Source organism: Nerophis lumbriciformis, linkage group LG08 (assembly GCF_033978685.3).
Source record: "Nerophis lumbriciformis linkage group LG08, RoL_Nlum_v2.1, whole genome shotgun sequence".
Lineage (NCBI taxonomy): Eukaryota > Metazoa > Chordata > Actinopteri > Syngnathiformes > Syngnathidae > Nerophis > Nerophis lumbriciformis.
The window spans coordinates 54,176,696-54,204,234 of NC_084555.2; the positions used below are offsets into that span (position 1 = coordinate 54,176,696).

At 31.6% G+C, this 27,539-nt stretch overlaps 1 protein-coding gene across 3 annotated transcripts in view; it reads left to right on the forward strand.

Annotated features, from left to right (window-relative positions):
• Positions 1–27,539, forward strand: part of sptb (spectrin, beta, erythrocytic) — a 230,630-nt gene that overhangs the window by 17,406 nt on the left and 185,685 nt on the right. For all 3 annotated transcript variants that reach the window (XM_061969202.2, XM_061969200.1, XM_061969201.1), the window contains exon 2: positions 16,699–16,885. In XM_061969202.2, coding sequence (XP_061825186.1) covers positions 16,738–16,885 — 148 coding nt within the window. In that variant the 5' untranslated portion in view covers positions 16,699–16,737. The remainder of the gene's footprint in view (positions 1–16,698; positions 16,886–27,539) is intronic.

Here is a 27,539-nt window from a genome sequence, read left to right on the forward strand (position 1 = left end):
ATTTATACCACACACGTATTTATACCACACATATATTTATATCACACGTATTTATACCACACACATATTCATAATCACACACATATTTATATCACACACGTGTTTATATCACACAGGCATCTAAAATCACACATTTATATCACACAAATTTATAATACGCATGTATTTGTATCACACACATAATTATATCAGACATTTATTTATACCACACAAATATTTATACCATGGAAAACGACTTCCGGACGGCTTCGAAGCGATTCTGGACCACCATCCACCGCCTCAGGAAGGGGAAGCAGTGCACTACCAACACCGTGTATGGTGCGGATGGTGTTCTGCTGACCTCGACTGCGGAAGTTGTGGATCGGTGGAGGGAATACTTCGAAGACCTCCTCAATCCCACCAACACGTCTTCCTATGAGGAAGCAGTGCCTGAGGAATCTGTGGTGGGCTGTCCTATTTCTGGGGCTGAGGTTGCTGAGGTAGTTAAAAAGCTCCTCGGTGGCAAGGCCCCGGGGGTGGATGAGATCCGCCCGGAGTTCCTTAAGGCTCTGGATGCTGTAGGGCTGTCTTGGTTGACAAGACTCTGCAGCATCGCGTGGACATCGGGGGCAGTACCTCTGGATTGGCAGACCGGGGTGGTGGTTCCTCTCTTTAAAAAGGGGAACCGGAGGGTGTGTTCTAACTATCGTGGGATCACACTCCTCAGCCTTCCCGGTAAGGTCTATTCAGGTGTACTGGAGAGGAGGCTACGCCGGATAGTCGAACCTCGGATTCAGGAGGAACAGTGTGGTTTTCGTCCTGGTTGTGGAACTGTGGACCAGCTCTATACTCTCGGCAGGGTCCTTGAGGGTGCATGGGAGTTTGCCCAACCAGTCTACATGTGCTTTGTGGACTTGGAGAAGGCATTCGACCGTGTCCCTCGGGAAGTCCTGTGGGGAGTGCTCAGAGAGTATGGGGTTTCGGACTGTCTGATTGTGGCGGTCCGCTCCCTGTATGATCAGTGTCAGAGCTTGGTTCGCATTGCCGGCAGTAAGTCGGACACGTTTCCGGTGAGGGTTGGACTCCGCCAAGGCTGCCCTTTGTCACCGATTCTGTTCATAACTTTTATGGACAGAATTTCTAGGCGCAGTCAAGGCGTTGAGGGGATCCGGTTTGGTGGCTGCAGGATTAGGTCTCTGCTTTTTGCAGATGATTTGGTCCTGATGGCTTCATCTGGCCAGGATCTTCAGCTCTCACTGGATCGGTTCGCAGCTGAGTGTGAAGCGACTGGGATGAGAATCAGCACCTCCAAGTCCGAGTCCATGGTTCTCGCCCGGAAAAGGGTGGAGTGCCATCTCCGGGTTGGGGAGGAGATCTTGCCCCAAGTGGAGGAGTTCAAGTACCTCGGAGTCTTGTTCACGAGTGAGGGAAGAGTGGATGGTGAGATCGACAGGCGGATCGGTGCGGCGTCTTCAGTAATGCGGACGCTGTATCGATCCGTTGTGGTGAAGAAGGAGCTGAGCCGGAAGGCAAAGCTCTCAATTTACCGGTCGATCTACGTTCCCATCCTCACCTATGGTCATGAGCTTTGGGTTATGACCGAAAGGACAAGATCACGGGTACAAGCGGCCGAAATGAGTTTCCTCCGCCGGGTGGCGGGGCTCTCCCTTAGAGATAGGGTGAGAAGCTCTGTCATCCGGGGGGAGCTCAAAGTAAAGCCGCTGCTCCTCCGCATCGAGAGGAGCCAGATGAGGTGGTTCGGGCATCTGGTCAGGATGCCACCCGAGCGCCTCCCTAAGGAGGTGTTTAGGGCATGTCCGACCGGTAGGAGGCCACGAGGAAGACCCAGGACACGTTGGGAAGACTATGTCTCCCGGCTGGCCTGGGAACGCCTCGGGATCCCCCGGGAGGAGCTGGACGAAGTGGCTGGGGAGAGGGAAGTCTGGGCTTCCCTGCTTAGGCTGCTGCCCCCGCGACCCGACCTCGGATAAGCGGAAGAAGATGGATGGATGGATGGAAATATTTATACCACACATTTATTCATAATCACACACATATTTATTTCACACACGTGTTTATATCACACATTCATTTTGAATCACATATATATTTACACCACACATATATATCACACACATGTTTATATCACACATCTATTTGTGTCACACTTGTATTTATAGCTCATATATTAATATCACACATTTATTTATATCACACATATATTTATACCACACATATATTTATGTCACACATTTATATCACACACACACACGCATTTGTATCACACATTTTTGTATCACAAATGTATTTAAATCACATATTTATATCACACATTTTTATCACATACATATTTTAATCACACTTATATTTATATCGCACATTTATATCGCATATTTATATACAATTTAATTGTATCACACATATATTCATCTCGCACGCATAGTCACATCACACACATATTTATATCACACATCTATTTGTATCACACTTGTATTTATAGCTCATACATTAATATCACACATTTATTTATATCACACACATATTTACAATCACACACGTGTATTTATATCACACACATATTTATACCACACATGTATTTGTATTACACATTTCCGCCCCGCGACCCTGAAAGGGACAAGCGCTAGAAAATGGATGGATGGATGTGATATATTTATATCACACGTGTATTAATAACATGCATATTTACATCACACACACTTAAATAATCTCGCCACACCTAGTGTGTGTGTGACAATCATTGGTACTTTAACTTTATATCACACATATTTGAATCACACACACACGTATTTACATCACACATGTATTTACATCGCACACATGTTTATATCGCACATTGTATTTACTGCATGCTGATGTTTTTGGTTGTTTGCATCGCACATCAGTGCTGTGAAAGTTACTCCATGTTGTGCAGAATAGTGGATGCCCCTCCCAACACACACACACACACACACACACACACACACACACACACACACACACACACACACACACACACACACACACACACACACACACACGATAAGAGAGTAATGTGGTGTGCAGATAAAGCTATCGGCGCCGTTTGTCCTCAAGCCGCCATTCCATGCTAAGAATGAACACGTGGCGGGTGAAAGTAACAAAATGAAGAAGCAAAACTACAATAACAAATAACAATAATTACAATACTTACAGTACAAACACTTTGTAAGACACAACAAAAGACACGACTCAATGGCAAAATGGCACAGAAGAAGCAATACTACAATAATAAATAACAATAATAAGCAATAGTTACAGCACTTACAGTATAAACACTTTGTAGGACACAACAAAAGACAAGACTTAATGGCAAAATGGCACAGAAGAAGCAATACTACAATAATAAATAACAATAATAAGCAATAGTTACAATACTTACAGTGTAAACACTTTGTAAGACACAACAAAAGACACGACTCAATGGCAAAATGGCACAGAAGAAGCAATACTACAATAATAAATAACAATAATAAGCAATAGTTACAGTACTTACAGTATAAACACTTTGTAGGACACAACAAAAGACACGACTCAATGGCAAAATGGCACAGAAGAAGCAATACTACAATAATAAATAACAATAATAAGCAATAGTTATAATACTTACAGTATAAACACTTTGTAGGACACAACAAAAGACAAGACTTAATGGCAAAATGGCACAGAAGAAGCAATACTACAATAATAAGCAATAGTTACAGTACTTACAGTATAAACACTTTGTAGGACACAACAAAAGACAAGACTTAATGGCAAAGACTACTTCCTGAGTGCAACAACACACCTGGGATGAAGTGAAATTAATTGATGATTTATTAACGCACACAAAAGAACCAAACATTTTTATTTTTATACATACAATGTAGAAATAAATCTTTACATTTTTGTAAATGTTGCAGTTCAGTTGCCAGAATTTATTGGATTTAATTTACCTTTTTTTTTTTTTAAATGTTTACTCATAGAAAACATAAGTTTTCATATGACAAACACAAAAATAGTCAATATTTTCCCCAAGAAAAATATTTCAAAGTGGAAAATGTGATGTAATTGAAGCCTTAAATATGTTCATATTTTTAAACAAAATAGATTTTGATTATTTTTTGAGCAATGTCAGTTTAAAATAAAAAAAATCCCACTAAAGTTCTTTGTATCCAAAAGTGTCCCACTCATAAAATAGATAAAAAAATAAGTCATACGTTATTAATATTTTATTTATTTATATTTGATGGTGAGTTTTTATTTTTTATTTTTTAGGGTTTTTTTTATGCCTTTTTTGTCATAGAACACTTTGCAACAATTTCCTCCCCAAAAGTTTCAAAGTTGAAAATTTGATGTGAAGTAATTGGAGTCTTAAATATGTCAATAATGTATAACATTTATTTTGATTCATTATTTTTTGTGCAATAGAAGTAAAAAATAAATAAAAATTCCCCAAACTCTTGTGGATCCAAAAGGGCCCCACTCATAAAAGTGTTAAAAATAAGTCACACGTGTTTTTTTATTTATTTATTTTCTACACTTAAATCTCTCTGTCCATTATAAGTTTTTATTATTTGTTTTTTTGTTATTGTTTTATGCCATTTTTGTCATAGAAAACTTTGTTTTTATATGGCAAACACAAAAATAGTCAATATGTTTCCCCCCCAAAAAACATTTCAAAGTAGAAAATCTGATGTGAAGTAATTGGAGCCTTCAATAGGACAATAATTCATAACAACATTGATTTTGATTCATTATTATATTTTGAGCAATGTCAGTTTAAAAAAAGAAAAAATCCCACTAAAAGTGTCCCACTCAAAAAAGAGATTAAAAAAAATAATTGATGCATTATTAATATTTTTTTAATTTTTATTTATATTTTTCTTAAATCTCAACTTATGATCTATCCGTCAATTATAAGTTTTTATTTTTAGGTTTGTTTTATGCTTTTTTGCTATAATTTCCTCCCCAAAAAGTTTAAAGTGGAATATTTAATGTGAAGTAATTTAATGTGAAGTAATTGTCAACAATTCAAAACAACATTGATTTTGATTCATTATTATTTTTTGAGCAATGTCAGTTTAAAAAAGAAAAAATCCCACTAAAATTCTTTAGGATCCAAAAGTGTCCCACTCAAAAAATAGATAAAAAAATAAGTTATCTATTATTAATATTTTTTTCTTTTATTTCTTTATATTTTTCTTAAATCTCAACTTCTGATCTATCCGTCAATTATACGTTTTTATTTTTATTTTTTGGTTTGTTTTATGCCTTTTTGCAAGAATTTCCTCCCCAAAAATGTCAAAGTGGAATATTTAATGTGAAGTAATTGGAGTCTTAAATATGTCAATAATTCATAGCATTTATTTTTGATTCATTGATTTTTAAGCAATAGAAGTTTTAAAAAAAAACTTACCAAAAGTGCCCCACTCATAAAAGTGTTCAAAATAAGTCATACCTGTTTTTGTTTTTTTATACTTTCAACACTTCAATCTCTATCTGTCCATTAGAAGTTTTTATTATTTATGTTTTTTGTTATCCATCCATTTTCTACCGCTTATTTCCTTCGGGGTCGTTGTTTTATGCCATTTTGGTCATAAAAAAAACTACTTTGTTTTTATATGGCAAACACAAAAATAGTCTATATTTTTCCCCAAAAAAATATTTTAAAGTGGAAAATCTGATGTGAAGTAATTGGAGCCTTCAATAGGACAATAATTCATAACAACATTGATTTTGATTCATTATTATATTTTGAGCAATGTCAGTTTAAAAAAGAAAAAATCCCACTAAAAGTGTCCCACTCAAAAAATAGATTAAAAAAATAATTGATGCATTATTAATATTTTTTTAATTTTTATTTATATTTTTCTTAAATCTCAACTTATGATCTATCCGTCAATTATAAGTTTTTATTTTTAGGTTTGTTTTATGCCTTTTTGCTATAATTTCCTCCCCAAAAAGTTTAAAGTGGAATATTTAATGTGAAGTAATTTAATGTGAAGTAATTGTCAACAATTCAAAACAACATTGATTTTGATTCATTATTATTTTTTGAGCAATGTCAGTTTAAAAAAGAAAAAAATCCCACTAAAATTCTTTAGGATCCAAAAGTGTCCCACTCAAAAAATAGATACAAAATAAGTTATGTATTATTAATATTTTTTTCTTTTATTTCTTTATATTTTTCTTAAATCTCAACTTCTGATCTATCCGTCAATTATACGTTTTTATTTTTATTTTTTGGTTTGTTTTATGCCTTTTTGCAATAATTTCCTCCCCAAAAATGTCAAAGTGGAATATTTAATGTGAAGTAATTGGAGTCTTAAATATGTCAATAATTCATAGCATTTATTTTGATTCATTGATTTTTAGGCAATAGAAGTTTAAAAAAAAAACTTACCAAAAGTGCCCCACTCATAAAAGTGTTCAAAATAAGTCATACCTGTTTTTGTTTTTTTATACTTTCAACACTTCAATCTCTATCTGTCCATTAGAAGTTTTTATTATTTATGTTTTTTGTTATCCATCCATTTTTTACCGCTTATTCCCTTCGGGGTCGTTGTTTTTTGCCATTTTGGTCATAAAAAAACCTACTTTGTTTTTATATGGCAAACACAAAAATAGTCTATATTTTTCCCCAAAAAAATATTTTAAAGTGGAAAATCTGATGTGAAGTAATTGGAGCCTTCAATAGGACAATAATTCATAACAACATTGATTTTGATTCATTATTATTTTTTGAGCAATGTCAGTTTAAAAAAGAAAAAATCCCACTAAAAGTGTCCCACTCAAAAAATAGATTAAAAAAATAATTAATGCATTATTAATATTTTTTTTAATTTTTATTTATATTTTTCTTAAATCTCAACTTATGATCTATCTGTCAATTATAAGTTTTTATTTTTAGGTTTGTTTTATGCCTTTTTGCTATAATTTCCTCCCCAAAAATGTTAAAGTGGAATATTTAATGTGAAGTAATTTAATGTGAAGTAATTGTCAACAATTCAAAACAACATTGATTTTGATTCATTATTATTTTTTGAGCAATGTCAGTTTAAAAAAGAAAAAATCCCACTAAAATTCTTTAGGATCCAAAAGTGTCCCACTCAAAAAATACATAAAAAAATAAGTTATGTATTATTAATATTTTTTTCTTTTATTTCTTTATATTTTTCTTAAATCTCAACTTCTGATCTATCCGTCAATTATAAGTTTTTATTTTTATTTTTTTGGTTTGTTTTATGCCTTTTTGCAATAATTTCCTCCCCAAAAATGTCAAAGTGGAATATTTAATGTGAAGTAATTGGAGTCTTAAATATGTCAATAATTCATAGCATTTATTTTGATTCATTGATTTTTAGGCAATAGAAGTTTTAAAAAAAAAACTTACCAAAAGTGCCCCACTCATAAAAGTGTTCAAAATAAGTCATACCTGTTTTTGTTTTTTTATACTTTCAACACTTCAATCTCTATCTGTCCATTAGAAGTTTTTATTATTTATGTTTTTTGTTATCCATCCATTTTCTACCGCTTATTCCCTTCGGGGTCGTTGTTTTATGCCATTTTGGTCATAAAAAAAACTACTTTGTTTTTATATGGCAAACACAAAAATAGTCTATATTTTTCCCCAAAAAATATTTTAAAGTGGAAAATCTGATGTGAAGTAATTGGAGCCTTCAATAGGACAATAATTCATAACAACATTGATTTTGATTCATTATTATATTTTGAGCAATGTCAGTTTAAAAAAGAAAAAATCCCACTAAAAGTGTCCCACTCAAAAAATAGATTAAAAAAATAATTAATGCATTATTAATATTTTTTTAATTTTTATTTATGTTTTTCTTAAATCTCAACTTATGATCTATCCGTCAATTATAAGTTTTTATTTTTAGGTTTGTTTTATGCCTTTTTGCTATAATTTCCTCCCCAAAAATGTTAAAGTGGAATATTTAATGTGAAGTAATTTAATGTGAAGTAATTGTCAACAATTCAAAACAACATTGATTTTGATTCATTATTAAAAAAGAAAAAATCCCACTAAAATTCTTTAGGATCCAAAAGTGTCCCACTCAAAAAATAGATACAAAAATAAGTTATGTATTATTAATATTTTTTTCTTTTATTTCTTTATATTTTTCTTAAATCTCAACTTCTGATCTATCCGTCAATTATACGTTTTTATTTTTATTTTTTTGGTTCGTTTTATGCCTATTTGCAATAATTTCCTCCCCAAAAATGTCAAAGTGGAATATTTAATGTGAAGTAATTGGAGTCTTAAATATGTCAATAATTCATAGCATTTATTTTGGATTCATTGATTTTTAGGCAATAGAAGTTTGAAAAAAAACTTACCAAAAGTGTTAAAAATAAGTCATACCTGTTTTTGTTTTTTTTATACTTTCAACACTTCAATCTCTATCTGTCCATTAGAAGTTTTTATTATTTATGTTTTTTGTTATCCATCCATTTTCTATCGCTTAGTCCCTTCGGGGTCGTTGTTTTATGCCATTTTGGTCATAAAAAAACTACTTTCTTTTTATATGGCAAACACAAAAATAGTCTTTTTTTTCCCCAAAAAAAATATTTTAAAGTGGAAAATCTGATGTGAAGTAATTGGAGCCTTCAATAGGACAATAATTCATAACAACATTGATTTTGATTCATTATTATATTTTGAGCAATGTCAGTTTAAAAAAGAAAAAATCCCACTAAAAGTGTCCCACTCAAAAAATAGATTAAAAAAATAATTAATGCATTATTAATATTTTTTTAATTTTTATTTATATTTTTCTTAAATCTCAACTTATGATCTATCCGTCAATTATACGTTTTTATTTTTAGGTTTGTTTTATGCCTTTTTGCTATAATTTCCTCCCCAAAAAGTTTAAAGTGGAATATTTAATGTGAAGTAATTTAATGTGAAGTAATTGTCAACAATTCAAAACAACATTGATTTTGATTCATTATTATTTTTTGAGCAATGTCAGTTTAAAAAAGAAAAAATCCCACTAAAATTCTTTAGGATCCAAAAGTGTCCCACTCAAAAAATAGATAAAAAAATAAGTTATGTATTATTAATATTTTTTTCTTTTATTTCTTTATATTTTTCTTAAATCTCAACTTCTGATCTATCCGTCAATTATACGTTTTTATTTTAATTTTTTTGGTTTGTTTTATGCCTTTTTGCAATAATTTCCTCCCCAAAAATGTCAAAGTGGAATATTTAATGTGAAGTAATTGGAGTCTTAAATATGTCAATAATTCATAGCATTTATTTTGATTCATTGATTTTTAGGCAATAGAAGTTTAAAAAAAAAACTTACCAAAAGTGCCCCACTCATAAAAGTGTTCAAAATAAGTCATACCTGTTTTTGTTTTTTTATACTTTCAACACTTCAATCTCTATCTGTCCATTAGAAGTTTTTATTATTTATGTTTTTTGTTATCCATCCATTTTCTACCGCTTATTCCCTTCGGGGTCGTTGTTTTATGCCATTTTGGTCATAAAAAAAAATACTTTGTTTTTATATGGCAAACACAAAAATAGTCTATATTTTTCCCCAAAAAATATTTTAAAGTGGAAAATCTGATGTGAAGTAATTGGAGCCTTCAATAGGACAATAATTCATAACAACATTGATTTTGATTCATTATTATATTTTGAGCAATGTCAGTTTAAAAAAGAAAAAATCCCACTAAAAGTGTCCCACTCAAAAAATAGATTAAAAAAATAATTAATGCATTATTAATATTTTTTTAATTTTTATTTATATTTTTCTTAAATCTCAACTTATGATCTATCCGTCAATTATAAGTTTTTATTTTTAGGTTTGTTTTATGCCTTTTTGCTATAATTTCCTCCCCAAAAATGTTAAAGTGGAATATTTAATGTGAAAAAATTTAAAATGAAGTAATTGTCAACAATTCAAAACAACATTGATTTTGATTCATTATTAAAAAAGAAAAAATCCCACTAAAATTCTTTAGGATCCAAAAGTGTCCCACTCAAAAAATAGATAAAAAAATAAGTTATGTATTATTAATATTTTTTTCTTTTATTTCTTTATATTTTTCTTAAATCTCAACTTCTGATCTATCCGTCAATTATAAGTTTTTTATTTTTATTTTTTGGTTTGTTTTATGCCTTTTTGCAATAATTTCCTCCCCAAAAAATGTCAAAGTGGAATATTTAATGTGAAGTAATTGGAGTCTTAAATATGTCAATAATTCATAGCATTTATTTTGATTCATTGATTTTTAGGCAATAGAAGTTTAAAAAAAAAAAACTTACCAAAAGTGCCCCACTCATAAAAGTGTTAAAAATAAGTCATACCTGTTTTTGTTTTTTTTATACTTTCAACACTTCAATCTCTATCTGTCCATTAGAAGTTTTTATTATTTATGTTTTTTGTTATCCATCCATTTTCTACCGCTTATTCCCTTCGGGGTCGTTGTTTTATGCCATTTTGGTCATAAAAAAACTACTTTGTTTTTATATGGCAAACACAAAAATAGTCTATATTTTTCCCCCAAAAAATATTTTAAAGTGGAAAATCTGATGTGAAGTAATTGGAGCCTTCAATAGGACAATAATTCATAACAACATTGATTTTGATTCATTATTATATTTTGAGCAATGTCAGTTTAAAAAAGAAAAAATCCCACTAAAAGTGTCCCACTCAAAAAATAGATTAAAAAAATAATTAATGCATTATTAATATTTTTTTTAATTTTTATTTATATTTTTCTTAAATCTCAACTTATGATCTATCCGTCAATTATAAGTTTTTATTTTTAGGTTTGTTTTATGCCTTTTTGCTATAATTTCCTCCCCAAAAATGTCAAAGTGGAATATTTAATGTGAAGTAATTTAATGTGAAGTAATTGTCAACAATTCAAAACAACATTGATTTTGATTCATTATTATTTTTTGAGCAATGTCAGTTTAAAAAAGAAAAAATCCCACTAAAATTCTTTAGGATCCAAAAGTGTCCCACTCAAAAAATAGATAAAAAAATAAGTTATGTATTATTAATATTTTTTTCTTTTATTTCTTGATATTTTTCTTAAATCTCAACTTCTGATCTATCCGTCAATTATACGTTTTTATTTTTATTTTTTTGGTTTGTTTTATGCCTTTTTGCAAGAATTTCCTCCCCAAAAATGTCAAAGTGGAATATTTAATGTGAAGTAATTGGAGTCTTAAATATGTCAATAATTCATAGCATTTATTTTGATTCATTGATTTTTAGGCAATAGAAGTTTAAAAAAAAAACTTACCAAAAGTGCCCCACTCATAAAAGTGTTCAAAATAAGTCATACCTGTTTTTGTTTTTTTATACTTTCAACACTTCAATCTCTATCTGTCCATTAGAAGTTTTTATTATTTATGTTTTTTGTTATCCATCCATTTTCTACCGCTTATTCCCTTCGGGGTCGTTGTTTTATGCCATTTTGGTCATAAAAAAAACTATTTTGTTTTTATATGGCAAACACAAAAATAGTCTATTTTTCCCCCAAAAAATATTTTAAAGTGGAAAATCTGATGTGAAGTAATTGGAGCCTTCAATAGGACAATAATTCATAACAACATTGATTTTGATTCATTATTATATTTTGAGCAATGTCAGTTTAAAAAAGAAAAAATCCCACTAAAAGTGTCCCACTCAAAAAATAGATTAAAAAAATAATTAATGCATTATTAATATTTTTTTAATTTTTATTTATATTTTTCTTAAATCTCAACTTATGATCTATCCGTCAATTATACGTTTTTATTTTTAGGTTTGTTTTATGCCTTTTTGCTATAATTTCCTCCTTAAAAATGTTGAAGTGGAATATTTAATGTGAAAAAATTGAATGTGAAGTAATTGTCAACAATTCAAAACAACATTGATTTTGATTCATTATTATTTTTTGAGCAATGTCAGTTTAAAAAAGAAAAAATCCCACTAAAATTCTTTAGGATCCAAAAGTGTCCCACTCGAAAAATAGATAAAAAAATAAGTTATGTATTATTAATATTTATTTCTTTTATTTCTTTATATTTTTCTTAAATCTCAACTTCTGATCTCTCCGTCAATTATGCGTTTTTATTTTTATTTTTTGGTTTGTTTTATGCCTTTTTGCAATAATTTCCTCCCCAAAAATGTCAAAGTGGAATATTTAATGTGAAGTAATTGGAGTCTTAAATATGTCAATAATTCATAGCATTTATTTTTGATTCATTGATTTTTAGGCAATAGAAGTTTAAAAAAAAAAACTTACCAAAAGTGCCCCACTCATAAAAGTGTTCAAAATAATTTACCTGTTTTTGTTTTTTTTATACTTTCAACACTTCAATCTCTATCTGTCCATTAGAAGTTTTTATTATTTATGTTTTTTGTTATCCATCCATTTTAAACCGCTTATTCCCTTCGGGGTCGTTGTTTTATGCCATTTTGGTCATAAAAAAACTACTTTGTTTTTATATGGCAAACACAAAAATAGTCTATATTTTTCCCCAAAAAAATATTTTAAAGTGGAAAATCTGATGTGAAGTAATTGGAGCCTTCAGTAGGACAATAATTCATAACAACATTGATTTTGATTCATTATTATATTTTGAGCAATGTCAGTTTAAAAAAGGAAAAATCCCACTAAAAGTGTCCCACTCAAAAAATAGATTAAAAAAATAATTAATGCATTATTAATATTTTTTTTAATTTTTATTTATATTTTTCTTAAATCTCAATTTATGATCTATCCGTCAATTATACGTTTTTATTTTTAGGTTTGTTTTATGCCTTTTTGCTATAATTTCCTCCCCAAAAATGTTAAAGTGGAATATTTAATGTGAAGTAATTTAATGTGAAGTAATTGTCAACAATTCAAAACAACATTGATTTTGATTCATTATTATTTTTTGAGCAATGTCAGTTTAAAAAAGAAAAAATCCCACTAAAATTCTTTAGGATCCAAAAGTGTCCCACTCAAAAAATACATTAAAAAAAATAAGTTATGTATTATTAATATTTTTTTCTTTTATGTCTTTATATTTTTCTTAAATCTCAACTTCTGATCTATCCGTCAATTATACGTTTTTATTTTTATTTTTTTGGTTTGTTTTATGCCTTTTTGCAATAATTTCCTCCCCAAAAATGTCAAAGTGGAATATTTAATGTGAAGTAATTGGAGTCTTAAATATGTCAATAATTCATAGCATTTATTTTTGATTCATTGATTTTTAGGCAATAGAAGTTTGAAAAAAAAACTTACCAAAAGTGTTCAAAATAAGTCATACCTGTTTTTGTTTTTTTTATACTTTCAACACTTCAATCTCTATCTGTCCATTAGAAGTTTTTATTATTTATGTTTTTTGTTATCCATCCATTTTCTACCGCTTAGTCCCTTCGGGGTCGTTGTTTTATGCCATTTTGGTCATTAAAAAAACTACTTTGTTTTTATATGGCAAACACAAAAATAGTCTATATTTTTCCCAAAAAAAATATTTTAAAGTGGAAAATCTGATGTGAAGTAATTGGAGCCTTCAATAGGACAATAATTCATAACAACATTGATTTTGATTCATTATTATTTTTTGAGCAATGTCAGTTTAAAAAAGAAAAAATCCCACTAAAAGTGTCCCACTCAAAAAATAGATTAAAAAAATAATTAATGCATTATTAATATTTTTTTAATTTTTATTTATATTTTTCTTAAATCTCAACTTATGATCTATCCGTCAATTATACGTTTTTATTTTTAGGTTTGTTTTATGCCTTTTTGCTATAATTTCCTCCCCAAAAATGTTAAAGTGGAATATTTAATGTGAAAAAATTTAATGTGAAGTAATTGTCAACAATTCAGAACAACATTGATTTTGATTCATTATTATTTTTTGAGCAATGTCAGTTTAAAAAAGAAAAAATCCCACTAAAATTCTTTAGGATCCAAAAGTGTCCCACTGAAAAAATAGATTAAAAAATAAGTTATGCATTATTAATATTTTTTCTTTTATTTCTTTATATTTTTCTTAAATCTCAACTTCTGATCTATCCGTCAATTATACGTTTTTATTTTTATTTTTTGGTTTGTTTGATGCCTTTTTGCAATAATTTCCTCCCCAAAAATGTCAAAGTGGAATATTTAATGTGAAGTAATTGGAGTCTTAAATATGTCAATAATTCATAGCATTTATTTTGATTCATTGATTTTTAGGCAATAGAAGTTTAAAAAAAAAACTTACCAAAAGTGCCCCACTCATAAAAGTGTTCAAAATAAGTCATACCTGTTTTTGTTTTTTTTTATACTTTCAACACTTCAATCTCTATCTGTCCAGTAGAAGTTTTTATTATTTATGTTTTTTGTTATCCATCCATTTTAAACCGCTTATTCCCTTCGGGGTCGTTGTTTTATGCCATTTTGGTCATAAAAAAAACTACTTTGTTTTTATATGGCAAACACAAAAATAGTCTATATTTTTCCCCAAAAAATATTTTAAAGTGGAAAATCTGATGTGAAGTAATTGGAGCCTTCAATAGGACAATAATTCATAACAACATTGATTTTGATTCATTATTATATTTTGAGCAATGTCAGTTTAAAAAAGAAAAAATCCCACTAAAAGTGTCCCACTCAAAAAATAGATTAAAAAAATAATTAATGCATTATTAATATTTTTTTAATTTTTATTTATATTTTTCTTAAATCTCAACTTATGATCTATCCGTCAATTATAAGTTTTTATTTTTAGGTTTGTTTTATGCCTTTTTGCTATAATTTCCTTCCCAAAAATGTTAAAGTGGAATATTTAATGTGAAAAAATGTAATGTGAAGTAATTGTCAACAATTCAAAACAACATTGATTTTGATTCATTATTATTTTTTGAGCAATGTCAGTTTAAAAAAGAAAAAATCCCACTAAAATTCTTTAGGATCCAAAAGTGTCCCACTCAAAAAATAAGTTATGTATTATTAATATTTTTTTCTTTTATTTCTTTATATTTTTCCTAAATCTCAACTTCTGATCTATCCGTCAATTATACGTTTTTATTTTTATTTTTTTGGTTTGTTTTATGCCTTTTTGCAAGAATTTCCTCCCCAAAAATGTCAAAGTGGAATATTTAATGTGAAGTAATTGGAGTCTTAAATATGTCAATAATTCATAGCATTTATTTTGATTCATTATTAAAAAAGAAAAAATCCCACTAAAATTCTTTAGGATCCAAAAGTGTCCCACTCAAAAAATAGATAAAAAAAATAAGTTATGTATTATTAATATTTTTTTCTTTTATTTCTTTATATTTTTCTTAAATCTCAACTTCTGATCTATCCGTCAATTATACGTTTTTATTTTTATTTTTTTGGTTTGTTTTATGCCTTTTTGCAATAAAGTGGAATATTTAATGTGAAGTAATTGGAGTCTTAAATATGTCAATAATTCATAGCATTTATTTTGATTCATTATTAAAAAAGAAAAAATCCCACTAAAAGTGTCCCACTCAAAAAATAGATTAAAAAAATAATTAATGCATTATTAATATTTTTTTTAATTTTTATTTATATTTTTCTTAAATCTCAACTTCTGATCTATCCGTCAATTATATGTTTTTATTTTTATTTTTTGGTTTGTTTTATGCCTTTTTGCTATAATTTCCTCCCAAAAATGTTAAAGTGGAATATTTAATGTGAAAAAATTTAATGTGAAGTAATTGTCAACAATTCAAAAAAACATTGATTTTGATTTATTATTAAAAAAAGAAAAAATCCCACTAAAATTCTTTAGGATCCAAAAATGTCCCACTCAAAAAATACATAAAAAAATAAGTTATGTATTATTAATATTTTTTTCTTTTATTTCTTTATATTTTTCTTAAATCTCAACTTCTGATCTATCCGTCAATTATACGTTTTTATTTTTATTTTTTGGTTTGTTTTATGCCTTTTTGCAATAATTTCCTCCCCAAAAATGTCAAAGTGGAATATTTAATGTGAAGTAATTGGAGTCTTAAATATGTCAATAATTCATAGCATTTATTTTGATTCATTGATTTTTAGGCAATAGAAGTTTAAAAAAAAAAACTTACCAAAAGTGCCCCACTCATAAAAGTGTTAAAAATAATTTACCTGTTTTTGTTTTTTTTATACTTTCAACACTTCAATCTCTATCTGTCCATTAGAAGTTTTTATTATTTATGTTTTTTGTTATCCATCCATTTTCTACCGCTTATTCCCTTCGGGGTCGTTTTTTTATGCCATTTTGGTCATAAAAGAAACGACTTTGTTTTTATATGGCAAACACAAAAATAGTCTATATTTTTCCCCCAAAAAATATTTTAAAGTGGAAAATCTGATGTGAAGTAATTGGAGCCTTCAATAGGACAATAATTCATAACAACATTGATTTTGATTCATTATTATTTTTTGAGCAATGACCGTTTTAAAGAAAAGAAAAAAACATGGCAGATTTCACTTATTTGCGCCTTTATTACACTTTTTTTTTTTTCAAAACAGTCAATCAAAGTTGACTTAAATAGACCTTAATCCCAAATGTCTCAAAGGGCTGCACAAGCCACAATCACACCTCTGATACACTAAAAGTTTATTATGGAGACATTCCATTCTTCCTCCCAAACACCCCACAACTTGTTTTTTGTCCAAAAAAATCTTGACAAAATCTTCCACCATAAAGTCTTTTCCCTCGGTTTCTTCCAGACGACCATCTTATTCCCGCCTGAGGCCGAGTCCGGCGCCATGACGTCCACCACAGACTTCGACAACGTGGAGATCACGCAGCAGTACAGTCGCGTCAACACTCGCTTCGACCTGCCAGACGAGGAGCTGGACAACGACAACAGCTCCGCCAGACTCTTCGAGCGCTCTCGGATCAAAGCCCTCGCAGGTCGGTGCAAAGATGGTCTATTAGAGGGAGGTCTCACTCAGCCGGGGATGGTTGTTGGTGCAAAGATGGTCTATTAGAGGGAGGTCTCACTCAGCTGGGTATGGTTGTTGGTGCAAAGATGGTCTATTAAAGAGAGGTCTCACTCAGGGAGATGGTTGTTGGTGCAAAGATGGTCTATTAAAGAGAGGTCTCACTCAGGGAGATGGTTGTTGGTGCAAAGATGGTCTATTAAAGAGAGGTCTCACTCAGGGAGATGGTTGTTGGTGCAAAGATGGTCTATTAAAGAGAGGTCTCACTCAGGGAGATGGTTGTTGGTGCAAAGATGGTCTATTAGAGGGAGGTCTCAGTCAGCTGGGGATGGTTGTTGGTGCAAAGATGGTCTATTAGAGGGAGGTCTCACTCAGGGAGATGGTTGTTGGTGCAAAGATGGTCTATTAGAGGGAGGTCTCAGTCAGCTGGGGATGGTTGTTGGTGCAAAGATGGTCTATTAGAGGGAGGTCTCACTCAGCTGGGGATGGTTGTTGGTGCAAAGATGGTCTATTAAAGAGAGGTCTCACTCAGGGAGATGGTTGTTGGTGCAAAGATGGTCTATTAGAGGGAGGTCTCACTCAGCCGGGGATGGTTGTTGGTGCAAAGATGGTCTATTAGAGGGAGGACTCACTCAGCCGGGGATGGTTGTTGGTGCAAAGATGGTCTATTAGAGGGAGGTCTCACTCAGCTGGGTATGGTTGTTGGTGCAAAGATGGTCTATTAAAGAGAGGTCTCACTCAGGGAGATGGTTGTTGGTGCAAAGATGGTCTATTAAAGAGAGGTCTCACTCAGGGAGATGGTTGTTGGTGCAAAGATGGTCTATTAAAGAGAGGTCTCACTCAGGGAGATGGTTGTTGGTGCAAAGATGGTCTATTAAAGAGAGGTCTCACTCAGGGAGATGGTTGTTGGTGCAAAGATGGTCTATTAGAGGGAGGTCTCAGTCAGCTGGGGATGGTTGTTGGTGCAAAGATGGTCTATTAGAGGGAGGTCTCACTCAGGGAGATGGTTGTTGGTGCAAAGATGGTCTATTAGAGGGAGGTCTCAGTCAGCTGGGGATGGTTGTTGGTGCAAAGATGGTCTATTAGAGGGAGGTCTCACTCAGCTGGGGATGGTTGTTGGTGCAAAGATGGTCTATTAAAGAGAGGTCTCACTCAGGGAGATGGTTGTTGGTGCAAAGATGGTCTATTAGAGGGAGGTCTCAGTCAGCTGGGGATGGTTGTTGGTGCAAAGATGGTCTATTAGAGGGAGGTCTCACTCAGCCGGCTATGGTTGTTGGTGCAAAGATGGTCCATTAAAGAGAGGTCTCACTCAGGGAGATGGTTGTTGGTGCAAAGATGGTCTATTAGAGGGAGGTCTCACTCAGCTGGGTATGGTTGTTGGTGCAAAGATGGTCTATTAGAGGGAGGTCTCACTCAGCTGGGTATGGTTGTTGGTGCAAAGATGGTCTATTAAAGAGAGGTCTCACTCAGGGAGATGGTTGTTGGTGCAAAGATGGTCTATTAGAGGGAGGTCTCAGTCAGCTGGGGATGGTTGTTGGTGCAAAGATGGTCTATTAAAGAGATGGTCTCACTCAGGGAGATGGTTGTTGGTGCAAAGATGGTCTATTAGAGGGAGGTCTCACTCAGCCGGGGATGGCTCACACATTCCTGGGATGGTTGTTGGTGCAAAGATGGTCTATTAGAGGGAGGTCTCACTCAGCCGGGGATGGTTGTTGGTGCAAAGATGGTCTATTAGAGGGAGGTCTCACTCACACAGGGATGGTTGTTGGTGCAAAGATGGTCTATTAGAGTGAGGTCTCACTCAGCCGGGCCGGGGATGGTTGTTGGTGCAAAGATGGTCTATTAAAGAGAGGTCTCACTCAGGGAGATGGTTGTTGGTGCAAAGATGGTCTATTAAAGAGAGGTCTCACTCAGGGAGATGGTTGTTGGTGCAAAGATGGTCTATTAAAGAGAGGTCTCACTCAGAGAGATGGTTGTTGGTGCAAAGATGGTCTATTAAAGAGAGGTCTCACTCAGGGAGATGGTTGTTGGTGCAAAGATGGTCTATTAGAGGGAGGTCTCAGTCAGCTGGGGATGGTTGTTGGTGCAAAGATGGTCTATTAAAGAGAGGTCTCACTCAGGGAGATGGTTGTTGGTGCAAAGATGGTCTATTAGAGGGAGGTCTCACTCAGCCGGGGATGGTTGTTGGTGCAAAGATGGTCTATTAAAGAGAGGTCTCACTCAGGGAGATGGTTGTTGGTGCAAAAATGGTCTATTAGAGGGAGGTCTCAGTCAGCTGGGGATGGTTGTTGGTGCAAAGATGGTCTATTAGAGGGAGGTCTCACTCAGCCAGGAATGGTTGTTGGTGCAAAGATGGTCTATTAGAGGGAGGTCTCACTCAGCCGGGGATGGTTGTTGGTGCAAAGATGGTCTATTAGAGGGAGGTCTCAGTCAGCTGGGGATGGTTGTTGGTGCAAAGATGGTCTATTAAAGAGAGGTCTCACTCAGGGAGATGGTTGTTGGTGCAAAGATGGTCTATTAAAGAGAGGTCTCACTCAGGGAGATGGTTGTTGGTGCAAAGATGGTCTATTAGAGGGAGGTCTCAGTCAGCTGGGGATGGTTGTTGGTGCAAAGATGGTCTATTAACGAGAGGTCTCACTCAGGGAGATGGTTGTTGGTGCAAAGATGGTCTATTAGAGGGAGGTCTCACTCAGCTGGGGATGGTTGTTGGTGCAAAGATGGTCTATTAAAGAGAGGTCTCACTCAGGGAGATGGTTGTTGGTGCAAAGATGGTCTATTAGAGGGAGGTCTCACTCAGCCAGGGATGGTTGTTGGTGCAAAGATGGTCTATTAAAGAGAGGTCTCACTCAGGGAGATGGTTGTTGGTGCAAAGATGGTCTATTAGAGGGAGGTCTCACTCAGCCGGGGATGGTTGTTGGTGCAAAGATGGTCTATTAGAGGGAGGTCTCACTCAGCCGGGGATGGCTCACACATTCCTGGGATGGTTGTTGGTGCAAAGATGGTCTATTAGAGGGAGGTCTCACTCAGCCGGGCCGGGGATGGTTGTTGGTGCAAAGATGGTCTATTAGAGGGAGGTCTCACTCAGGGAGATGGTTGTTGGTGCAAAGATGGTCTATTAGAGGGAGGTCTCAGTCAGCTGGGGATGGTTGTTGGTGCAAAGATGGTCTATTAGAGGGAGGTCTCACTCAGCCGGGGATGGTTGTTGGTGCAAAGATGGTCTATTAAAGAGAGGTCTCACTCAGGGAGATGGTTGTTGGTGCAAAGATGGTCCATTAGAGGGAGGTCTCACTCAGCCGGGGATGGTTGTTGGTGCAAAGATGGTCTATTAGAGGGAGGTCTCACTCAGCCGGGGATGGTTGTTGGTGCAAAGATGGTCTATTAGAGGGAGGTCTCACTCACACATTCCAGGGATGGTTGTTGGCGCATGACGGGGGCGGACAGCTGCGGAACTTTGCGGAATGTTTTTACATGTCAGCTTTTAAAATAGATTGTTGGAATGGTGACGCTCATCCATCCATCAATCCATTTTCTACCGCTTGTCCCTTTTGGGGTCAGGCGGGAAAATCACAGCAAGTTTTCTTTTTTTAAATTTTTATGACATACAATAAAATTCTACGGAGTCCCTAAAGGGACATGGGGGGAAAAATAATTATATAATTGTTTGGACATGTATCTCGTGCGCACGAGAAAGTTTTTATAAAGTTATAAAAAAATTTTTTTTTAATTGATTATTATTATTTTATTTTATTTTTTAGACCTGTATCTCCTGCGCACGAGAAACTTTTTATAAAGTTGTAAAATATAAAAAATAAATTATAATTATTTTTTTTTTATAACTTTATAAAAACTTTCTCGTGCGTACGAGATACATGTCCAAAAAAACAAAACAAAAATTTTTGTTTTGTTTTTTTAGACATGTATCTCGTGCGCACGAGAAAGTTTTTATAAAGTTATAAAAAAAAATTTTTTAAATTGATTATTATTATTTTATTTTATTTTTTAGACCTGTATCTCCTGCGCACGAGAAACTTTTTTATAAAGTTGTAAAATATAAAAAATAAATTATAATTATTTTTTTTTATAACTTTATAAAAACTTTCTCGTGCGTACGAGATACATGTCTAAAAAAACAAAACAAAAATTTTTGTTTTGTTTTTTTAGACATGTATCTCGTGCGCACGAGAAACTTTTTATAAAGTTATAAAAAAAATTTTTTTAAATTGATTATTATTATTTTATTTTATTTTTTAGACCTGTATCTCCTGCGCACGAGAAGCTTTTTATAAAGTTGTAAAATATAAAAAATAAATTATAATTATTTTTTTTTTATAACTTTATAAAAACTTTCTCGTGCGTACGAGATACATGTCCAAAAAACAAAACAAAAATTTTTGTTTTGTTTTTTTAGACATGTATCTCGTGCGCACGAGAAAGTTTTTATAAAGTTATAAAAAAATTTTTTTTAAATTGATTATTATTATTTTATTTTATTTTTTAGACCTGTATCTCCTGCGCACGAGAAACTTTTTTATAAAGTTGTAAAATATAAAAAATAAATTATAATTATTTTTTTTTATAACTTTATAAAAACTTTCTCGTGCGTACGAGATACATGTCTAAAAAAACAAAACAAAAATTTTTGTTTTGTTTTTTTAGACATGTATCTCGTGCGCACGAGAAACTTTTTATAAAGTTATAAAAAATTTTTTTTTAAATTGATTATTATTATTTTATTTTATTTTTTAGACCTGTATCTCCTGCGCACGAGAAGCTTTTTATAAAGTTGTAAAATATAAAAAATAAATTATAATTATTTTTTTTTTATAACTTTATAAAAACTTTCTCGTGCGTACGAGATACATGTCCAAAAAAACAAAACAAAAATTTTTGTTTTGTTTTTTTAGACATGTATCTCGTGCGCACGAGAAAGTTTTTATAAAGTTATAAAAAATTTTTTTTTAAATTGATTATTATTATTTTATTTTATTTTTTAGACCTGTATCTCCTGCGCACGAGAAACTTTTTTATAAAGTTGTAAAATATAAAAAATAAATTATAATTATTTTTTTTTATAACTTTATAAAAACTTTCTCGTGCGTACGAGATACATGTCTAAAAAAACAAAACAAAAATTTTTGTTTTGTTTTTTTAGACATGTATCTCGTGCGCACGAGAAACTTTTTATAAAGTTATAAAAAAAAATTTTTTAAATTGATTATTATTATTTTATTTTATTTTTTAGACCTGTATCTCCTGCGCACGAGAAGCTTTTTATAAAGTTGTAAAATATAAAAAATAAATTATAATTTTTTTTTTTTATAACTTTATAAAAACTTTCTCATGCGTACGAGATACATGTCTAAAAAAACAAAACAAAAATTTTTGTTTTGTTTTTTTAGACATGTATCTCGTGCGCACGAGAAAGTTTTTATAAAGTTATAAAAAAAATTTTTTTAAATTGATTATTATTATTTTATTTTATTTTTTAGACCTGTATCTCCTGCGCACGAGAAGCTTTTTATAAAGTTGTAAAATATAAAAAATAAATTATAATTTTTTTTTTTTATAACTTTATAAAAACTTTCTCGTGCGTACGAGATACATGTCTAAAAAAACAAAACAAAAATTTTTGTTTTGTTTTTTTAGACATGTATCTCGTGCGCACGAGAAACTTTTTATAAAGTTATAAAAAAATTTTTTTTAAATTGATTATTATTATTTTATTTTATTTTTTAGACCTGTATCTCCTGCGCACGAGAAGCTTTTTATAAAGTTGTAAAATATAAAAAATAAATTATAATTTTTTTTTTTTATAACTTTATAAAAACTTTCTCGTGCGTACGAGATACATGTCTAAAAAAACAAAACAAAAATTTTTGTTTTGTTTTTTTAGACATGTATCTCGTGCGCACGAGAAACTTTTTATAAAGTTATAAAAAATTTTTTTTTAAATTGATTATTATTATTTTATTTTATTTTTTAGACCTGTATCTCCTGCGCACGAGAAGCTTTTTATAAAGTTGTAAAATATAAAAAATAAATTATAATTTTTTTTTTTTATAACTTTATAAAAACTTTCTCGTGCGTACGAGATACATGTCTAAAAAAACAAAACAAAAATTTTTGTTTTGTTTTTTTAGACATGTATCTCGTGCGCACGAGAAAGTTTTTATAAAGTTATAAAAAAAATTTTTTTAATTGATTATTATTATTTTATTTTATTTTTTAGACCTGTATCTCCTGCGCACGAGAAACTTTTTATAAAGTTGTAAAATATAAAAAATAAATTATAATTTTTTTTTTTATAACTTTATAAAAACTTTCTCGTGCTTACGAGATACATGTCTAAAAAAACAAAACAAAAATTTTTGTTTTGTTTTTTTAGACATGTATCTCGTGCGCACGAGAAAGTTTTTATAAAGTTATAAAAAAAATTTTTTTAATTGATTATTATTATTTTATTTTATTTTTTAGACCTGTATCTCCTGCGCACGAGAAACTTTTTATAAAGTTGTAAAATATAAAAAATAAATTATAATTATTTTTTTTTATAACTTTATAAAAACTTCTTCGTGCGTACGAGATACATGTCTAAAAAAACAAAACAAAAATTTTTGTTTTGTTTTTTTAGACATGTATCTCGTGCGCACGAGAAAGTTTTTATAAAGTTATAAAAAAAATTTTTTTAATTGATTATTATTATTTTATTTTATTTTTTAGACCTGTATCTCCTGCGCACGAGAAACTTTTTATAAAGTTGTAAAATATAAAAAATAAATTATAATTTTTTTTTTTTATAACTTTATAAAAACTTTCTCGTGCTTACGAGATACATGTCTAAAAAAACAAAACAAAAATTTTTGTTTTGTTTTTATAGACATGTATCTCGTGCGCACGAGAAAGTTTTTATAAAGTTATAAAAAAAAAAATTTTTTAATTGATAATTTTTTTTACATTTTTTTTTTAGACCTGTATCTCGTGCGCACGAGAAACTTTTTATAAAGTTGTAAAAAATAAAAAATAAATTATAATTATTTTTTTTTATAACTTTATAAAAACTTCTTCGTGCGCACGAGATACAGGTCTAAAAAAACAAAACAAAAATTTTTGTTTTGTTTTTTAGACATGTATCTGCTGTGCACGAGAAACTATCTCATGCGCACGAGGTACATGTCTAAAAAAAATAAAAAATAAAAAAATAATATTTTTATTTATTTTTTATAACTTTATAAAAAGTTTCTCATGCGCACGAGATAGTTTCTCGTGCGCAGCAGATACATGTCTAAAAAACAAAACAAAAAAATTATAAAAAATACATTTTCCCCCATGTCCCTTTAGGGCAGGGGTCCCCAAACTACGGCCCGCGGGCCGGATACGGCCCCCCAGCATCCAAAATCCGGCCCACAGGAAGTTCCAAGTAAATAAAATGTTGTTTTAAAAAAAAAAAAATGTTTTAAATTTTTTCTTAATCTTTCCTTTCTAATTTATTTTCTACTGCTTGTTACTCTCGGTGTCTCCTGGACGCTCAGGCAAATCATTTGTCTAAAAATGAATTTTCCCATCGATAACATGACAATGTTAAATGTTGATGAACATCAATGTTAATTGATATATATATATATGCATATATATATATATATATGCATATATATATGTATATGTATATATATATATGCATATATATATATATATATATATATATATATATATATATATATATATATATATATATATGCATGCATATATATATGTATATGTATATATATATATATATGCATATATATAATATATATATATATATATATATATATATATATATATATATATATATATATATACACACACACTATTATGTTAGATCCACTATGGACTGGACTCTCTCTATTATGTTAGATCCACTATGGACTGGACTCTTACACTATTATGTTAGATCCACTATGGACTGGACTCTCTCTATTATGTTAGATCCACTATGGACTGGACTCTCACTATTATGTTAGATCCACTATGGACTGGACTCTCACACTATTAGGTTAGATCCACTATGGACTGGACTCTCATTATTATTTTAGATCCACTATGGACTGGACTCTCACTATTATGTTAGATCCACTATGGACTGGACTCTCATTATTATTTTAGATCCACTATGGACTGGACTCTCACTATTATGTTAGATCCACTATGGACTGGACTCTCACACTATTATGTTAGTCCACTATGGACTGGACTCTCACACTATTATGTTAGATCCACTATGGACTGGACTCTCACACTATTATGTTAGATCCACTATGGACTGGACTCTCACACTATTGTGTTAGATCCACTATGGACTGGACTCTCACTATTATGTTAGATCCACTATGGACTGGACTCTCACTATTATGTTAGATCCACTATGGACTGGACTCTCACACTATTATGTTAGATCCACTATGGACTGGACTCTCACACTATTATGTTAGATCCACTATGGACTGGACTCTCACACTATTATGTTAGATCCACTATGGACTGGACTCTCACTATTATGTTAGATCCACTATGGACTGGACTCTCACAATATTATGTTAGATCCACTATGGACTGGACTCTCACTATTATGTTAGATCCACTATGGACTGGACTCTCACTATTATGTTAGATCCACTATGGACTGGACTCTCACTATTATGTTAGATCCACTATGGACTGGACTCTCTCACTATTATGTTAGATCCACTATGGACTGGACTCTCACACTATTATGTTAGATCCACTATGGACTGGACTCTCACACTATTATGTTAGATCCACTATGGACTGGACTCTCTCTATTATGTTAGATCCACTATGGACTGGACTCTCACTATTATGTTAGATCCAATATCGACTGGACTCTCACTATTATGTTAGATCCACTATGGACTGGACTCTCACAATATTATGTTAGATCCACTATGGACTGGACTCTCACACTATTATGTTAGATCCACTATGGACTGGACTCTCTCTATTATGTTAGATCCACTATGGACTGGACTCTCACTATTATGTTAGATCCACTATGGACTGGACTCTCACACTATTATGTTAGATCCACTATGGACTGGACTCTCACTATTATGTTAGATCCACTATGGACTGGACTCTCACACTATTATGTTAGATCCACTATGGACTGGACTCTCACTATTATGTTAGATCCACTATGGACTGGACTCTCACTATTATGTTAGATCCACTATGGACTGGACTCTCACACTATTATGTTAGATCCACTATGGACTGGACTCTCACTATTATGTTAGATCCACTATGGACTGGACTCTCACACTATTATGTTAGATCCACTATGGACTGGACTCTCACTATTATGTTAGATCCACTATGGACTGGACTCTCACTATTATGTTAGATCCACTATGGACTGGACTCTCACTATTATGTTAGATCCACTATGGACTGGACTCTCTCACTATTATGTTAGATCCACTATGGACTGGACTCTCACTATTATGTTAGATCCACTATGGACTGGACTCTCACACTATTATGTTAGATCGACTATGGACTGGACTCTCACACTATTAACTAGATCCACTTGACATCCATTGCACAGATCGCTCTAGGGGGGCCCCCCCACATCTGCGGTTCCTTTCCAAGGTTTGTCATTGTCCCATTGGGTTGAGTTTTTCCTTGCCCTGATGTGGGATCTGAGCCGAGGATGTGGTTGTGGCTTGTGCAGCCCTTTGAGACACTCGTGATTTAGGCATACTTGCCAGCCCTCCCGAATTTTCCGGGAGACTCCCGAAATTCAGCGCCTCTCCCGAAAACCTCCCGGGACAAATATTCTCCCGAAAATCTCCCGATTTTCAGCCGGAGCTGGAGGCCACGCCCCCTCCAGCTCCATGCGGACCTGAGTGAGGACAGCCTTTTTTCACGACGGGAGGACAACAGGGTGACAAGAACTAAATCATCCAGACTAGAGATACATTGTATTATTATGTTTTATCTTACCTAAAAATAAATATACTTATTAATTTAAAAAAAAAAAAAAAAAATACATTTTTACTATATTTTGCTAAAAACATCAAAAATTAATTGTATTTTTATTTATTTTTTCTGACTCCTTATTACATCCAGCCATAGAATTATACATAAAAATAAACATATTTTAAATAATTGATTTTAAATGATCATAATAATTCATTTAAAATGACCATATTTAATTATTAAAATAATTGCTTGTTTATCAACAACTTTAGCATTTTATTCATTACATTTTGAAACTCTCAGAAGCCAAGTTATGTTATATTCCTTAAGATTTATTTATGCAAGTTTGAAGTATCAATTATCCAAACACAGTTTTGTTTCCATATTTTCAGGATGTAGATATATATATATATATATATATATATATATATATATATATACACAGTTTTGTTTGCATATTTTTGTCATGTCTGTGTGATCAGGTTTTATTTTTGGACTTTTTGTGCAGTTTTGTTTTGTCACCATAGTTACCCATTAGTTTCACCTGTCATGTCACGCACCTGTTTTGAGTCACGCACCTGTTGTTAATCATGTCCATAAGTATTTAAGTTCATTAATTTTCTGTTGTTCGTCCTGACGACCTCACA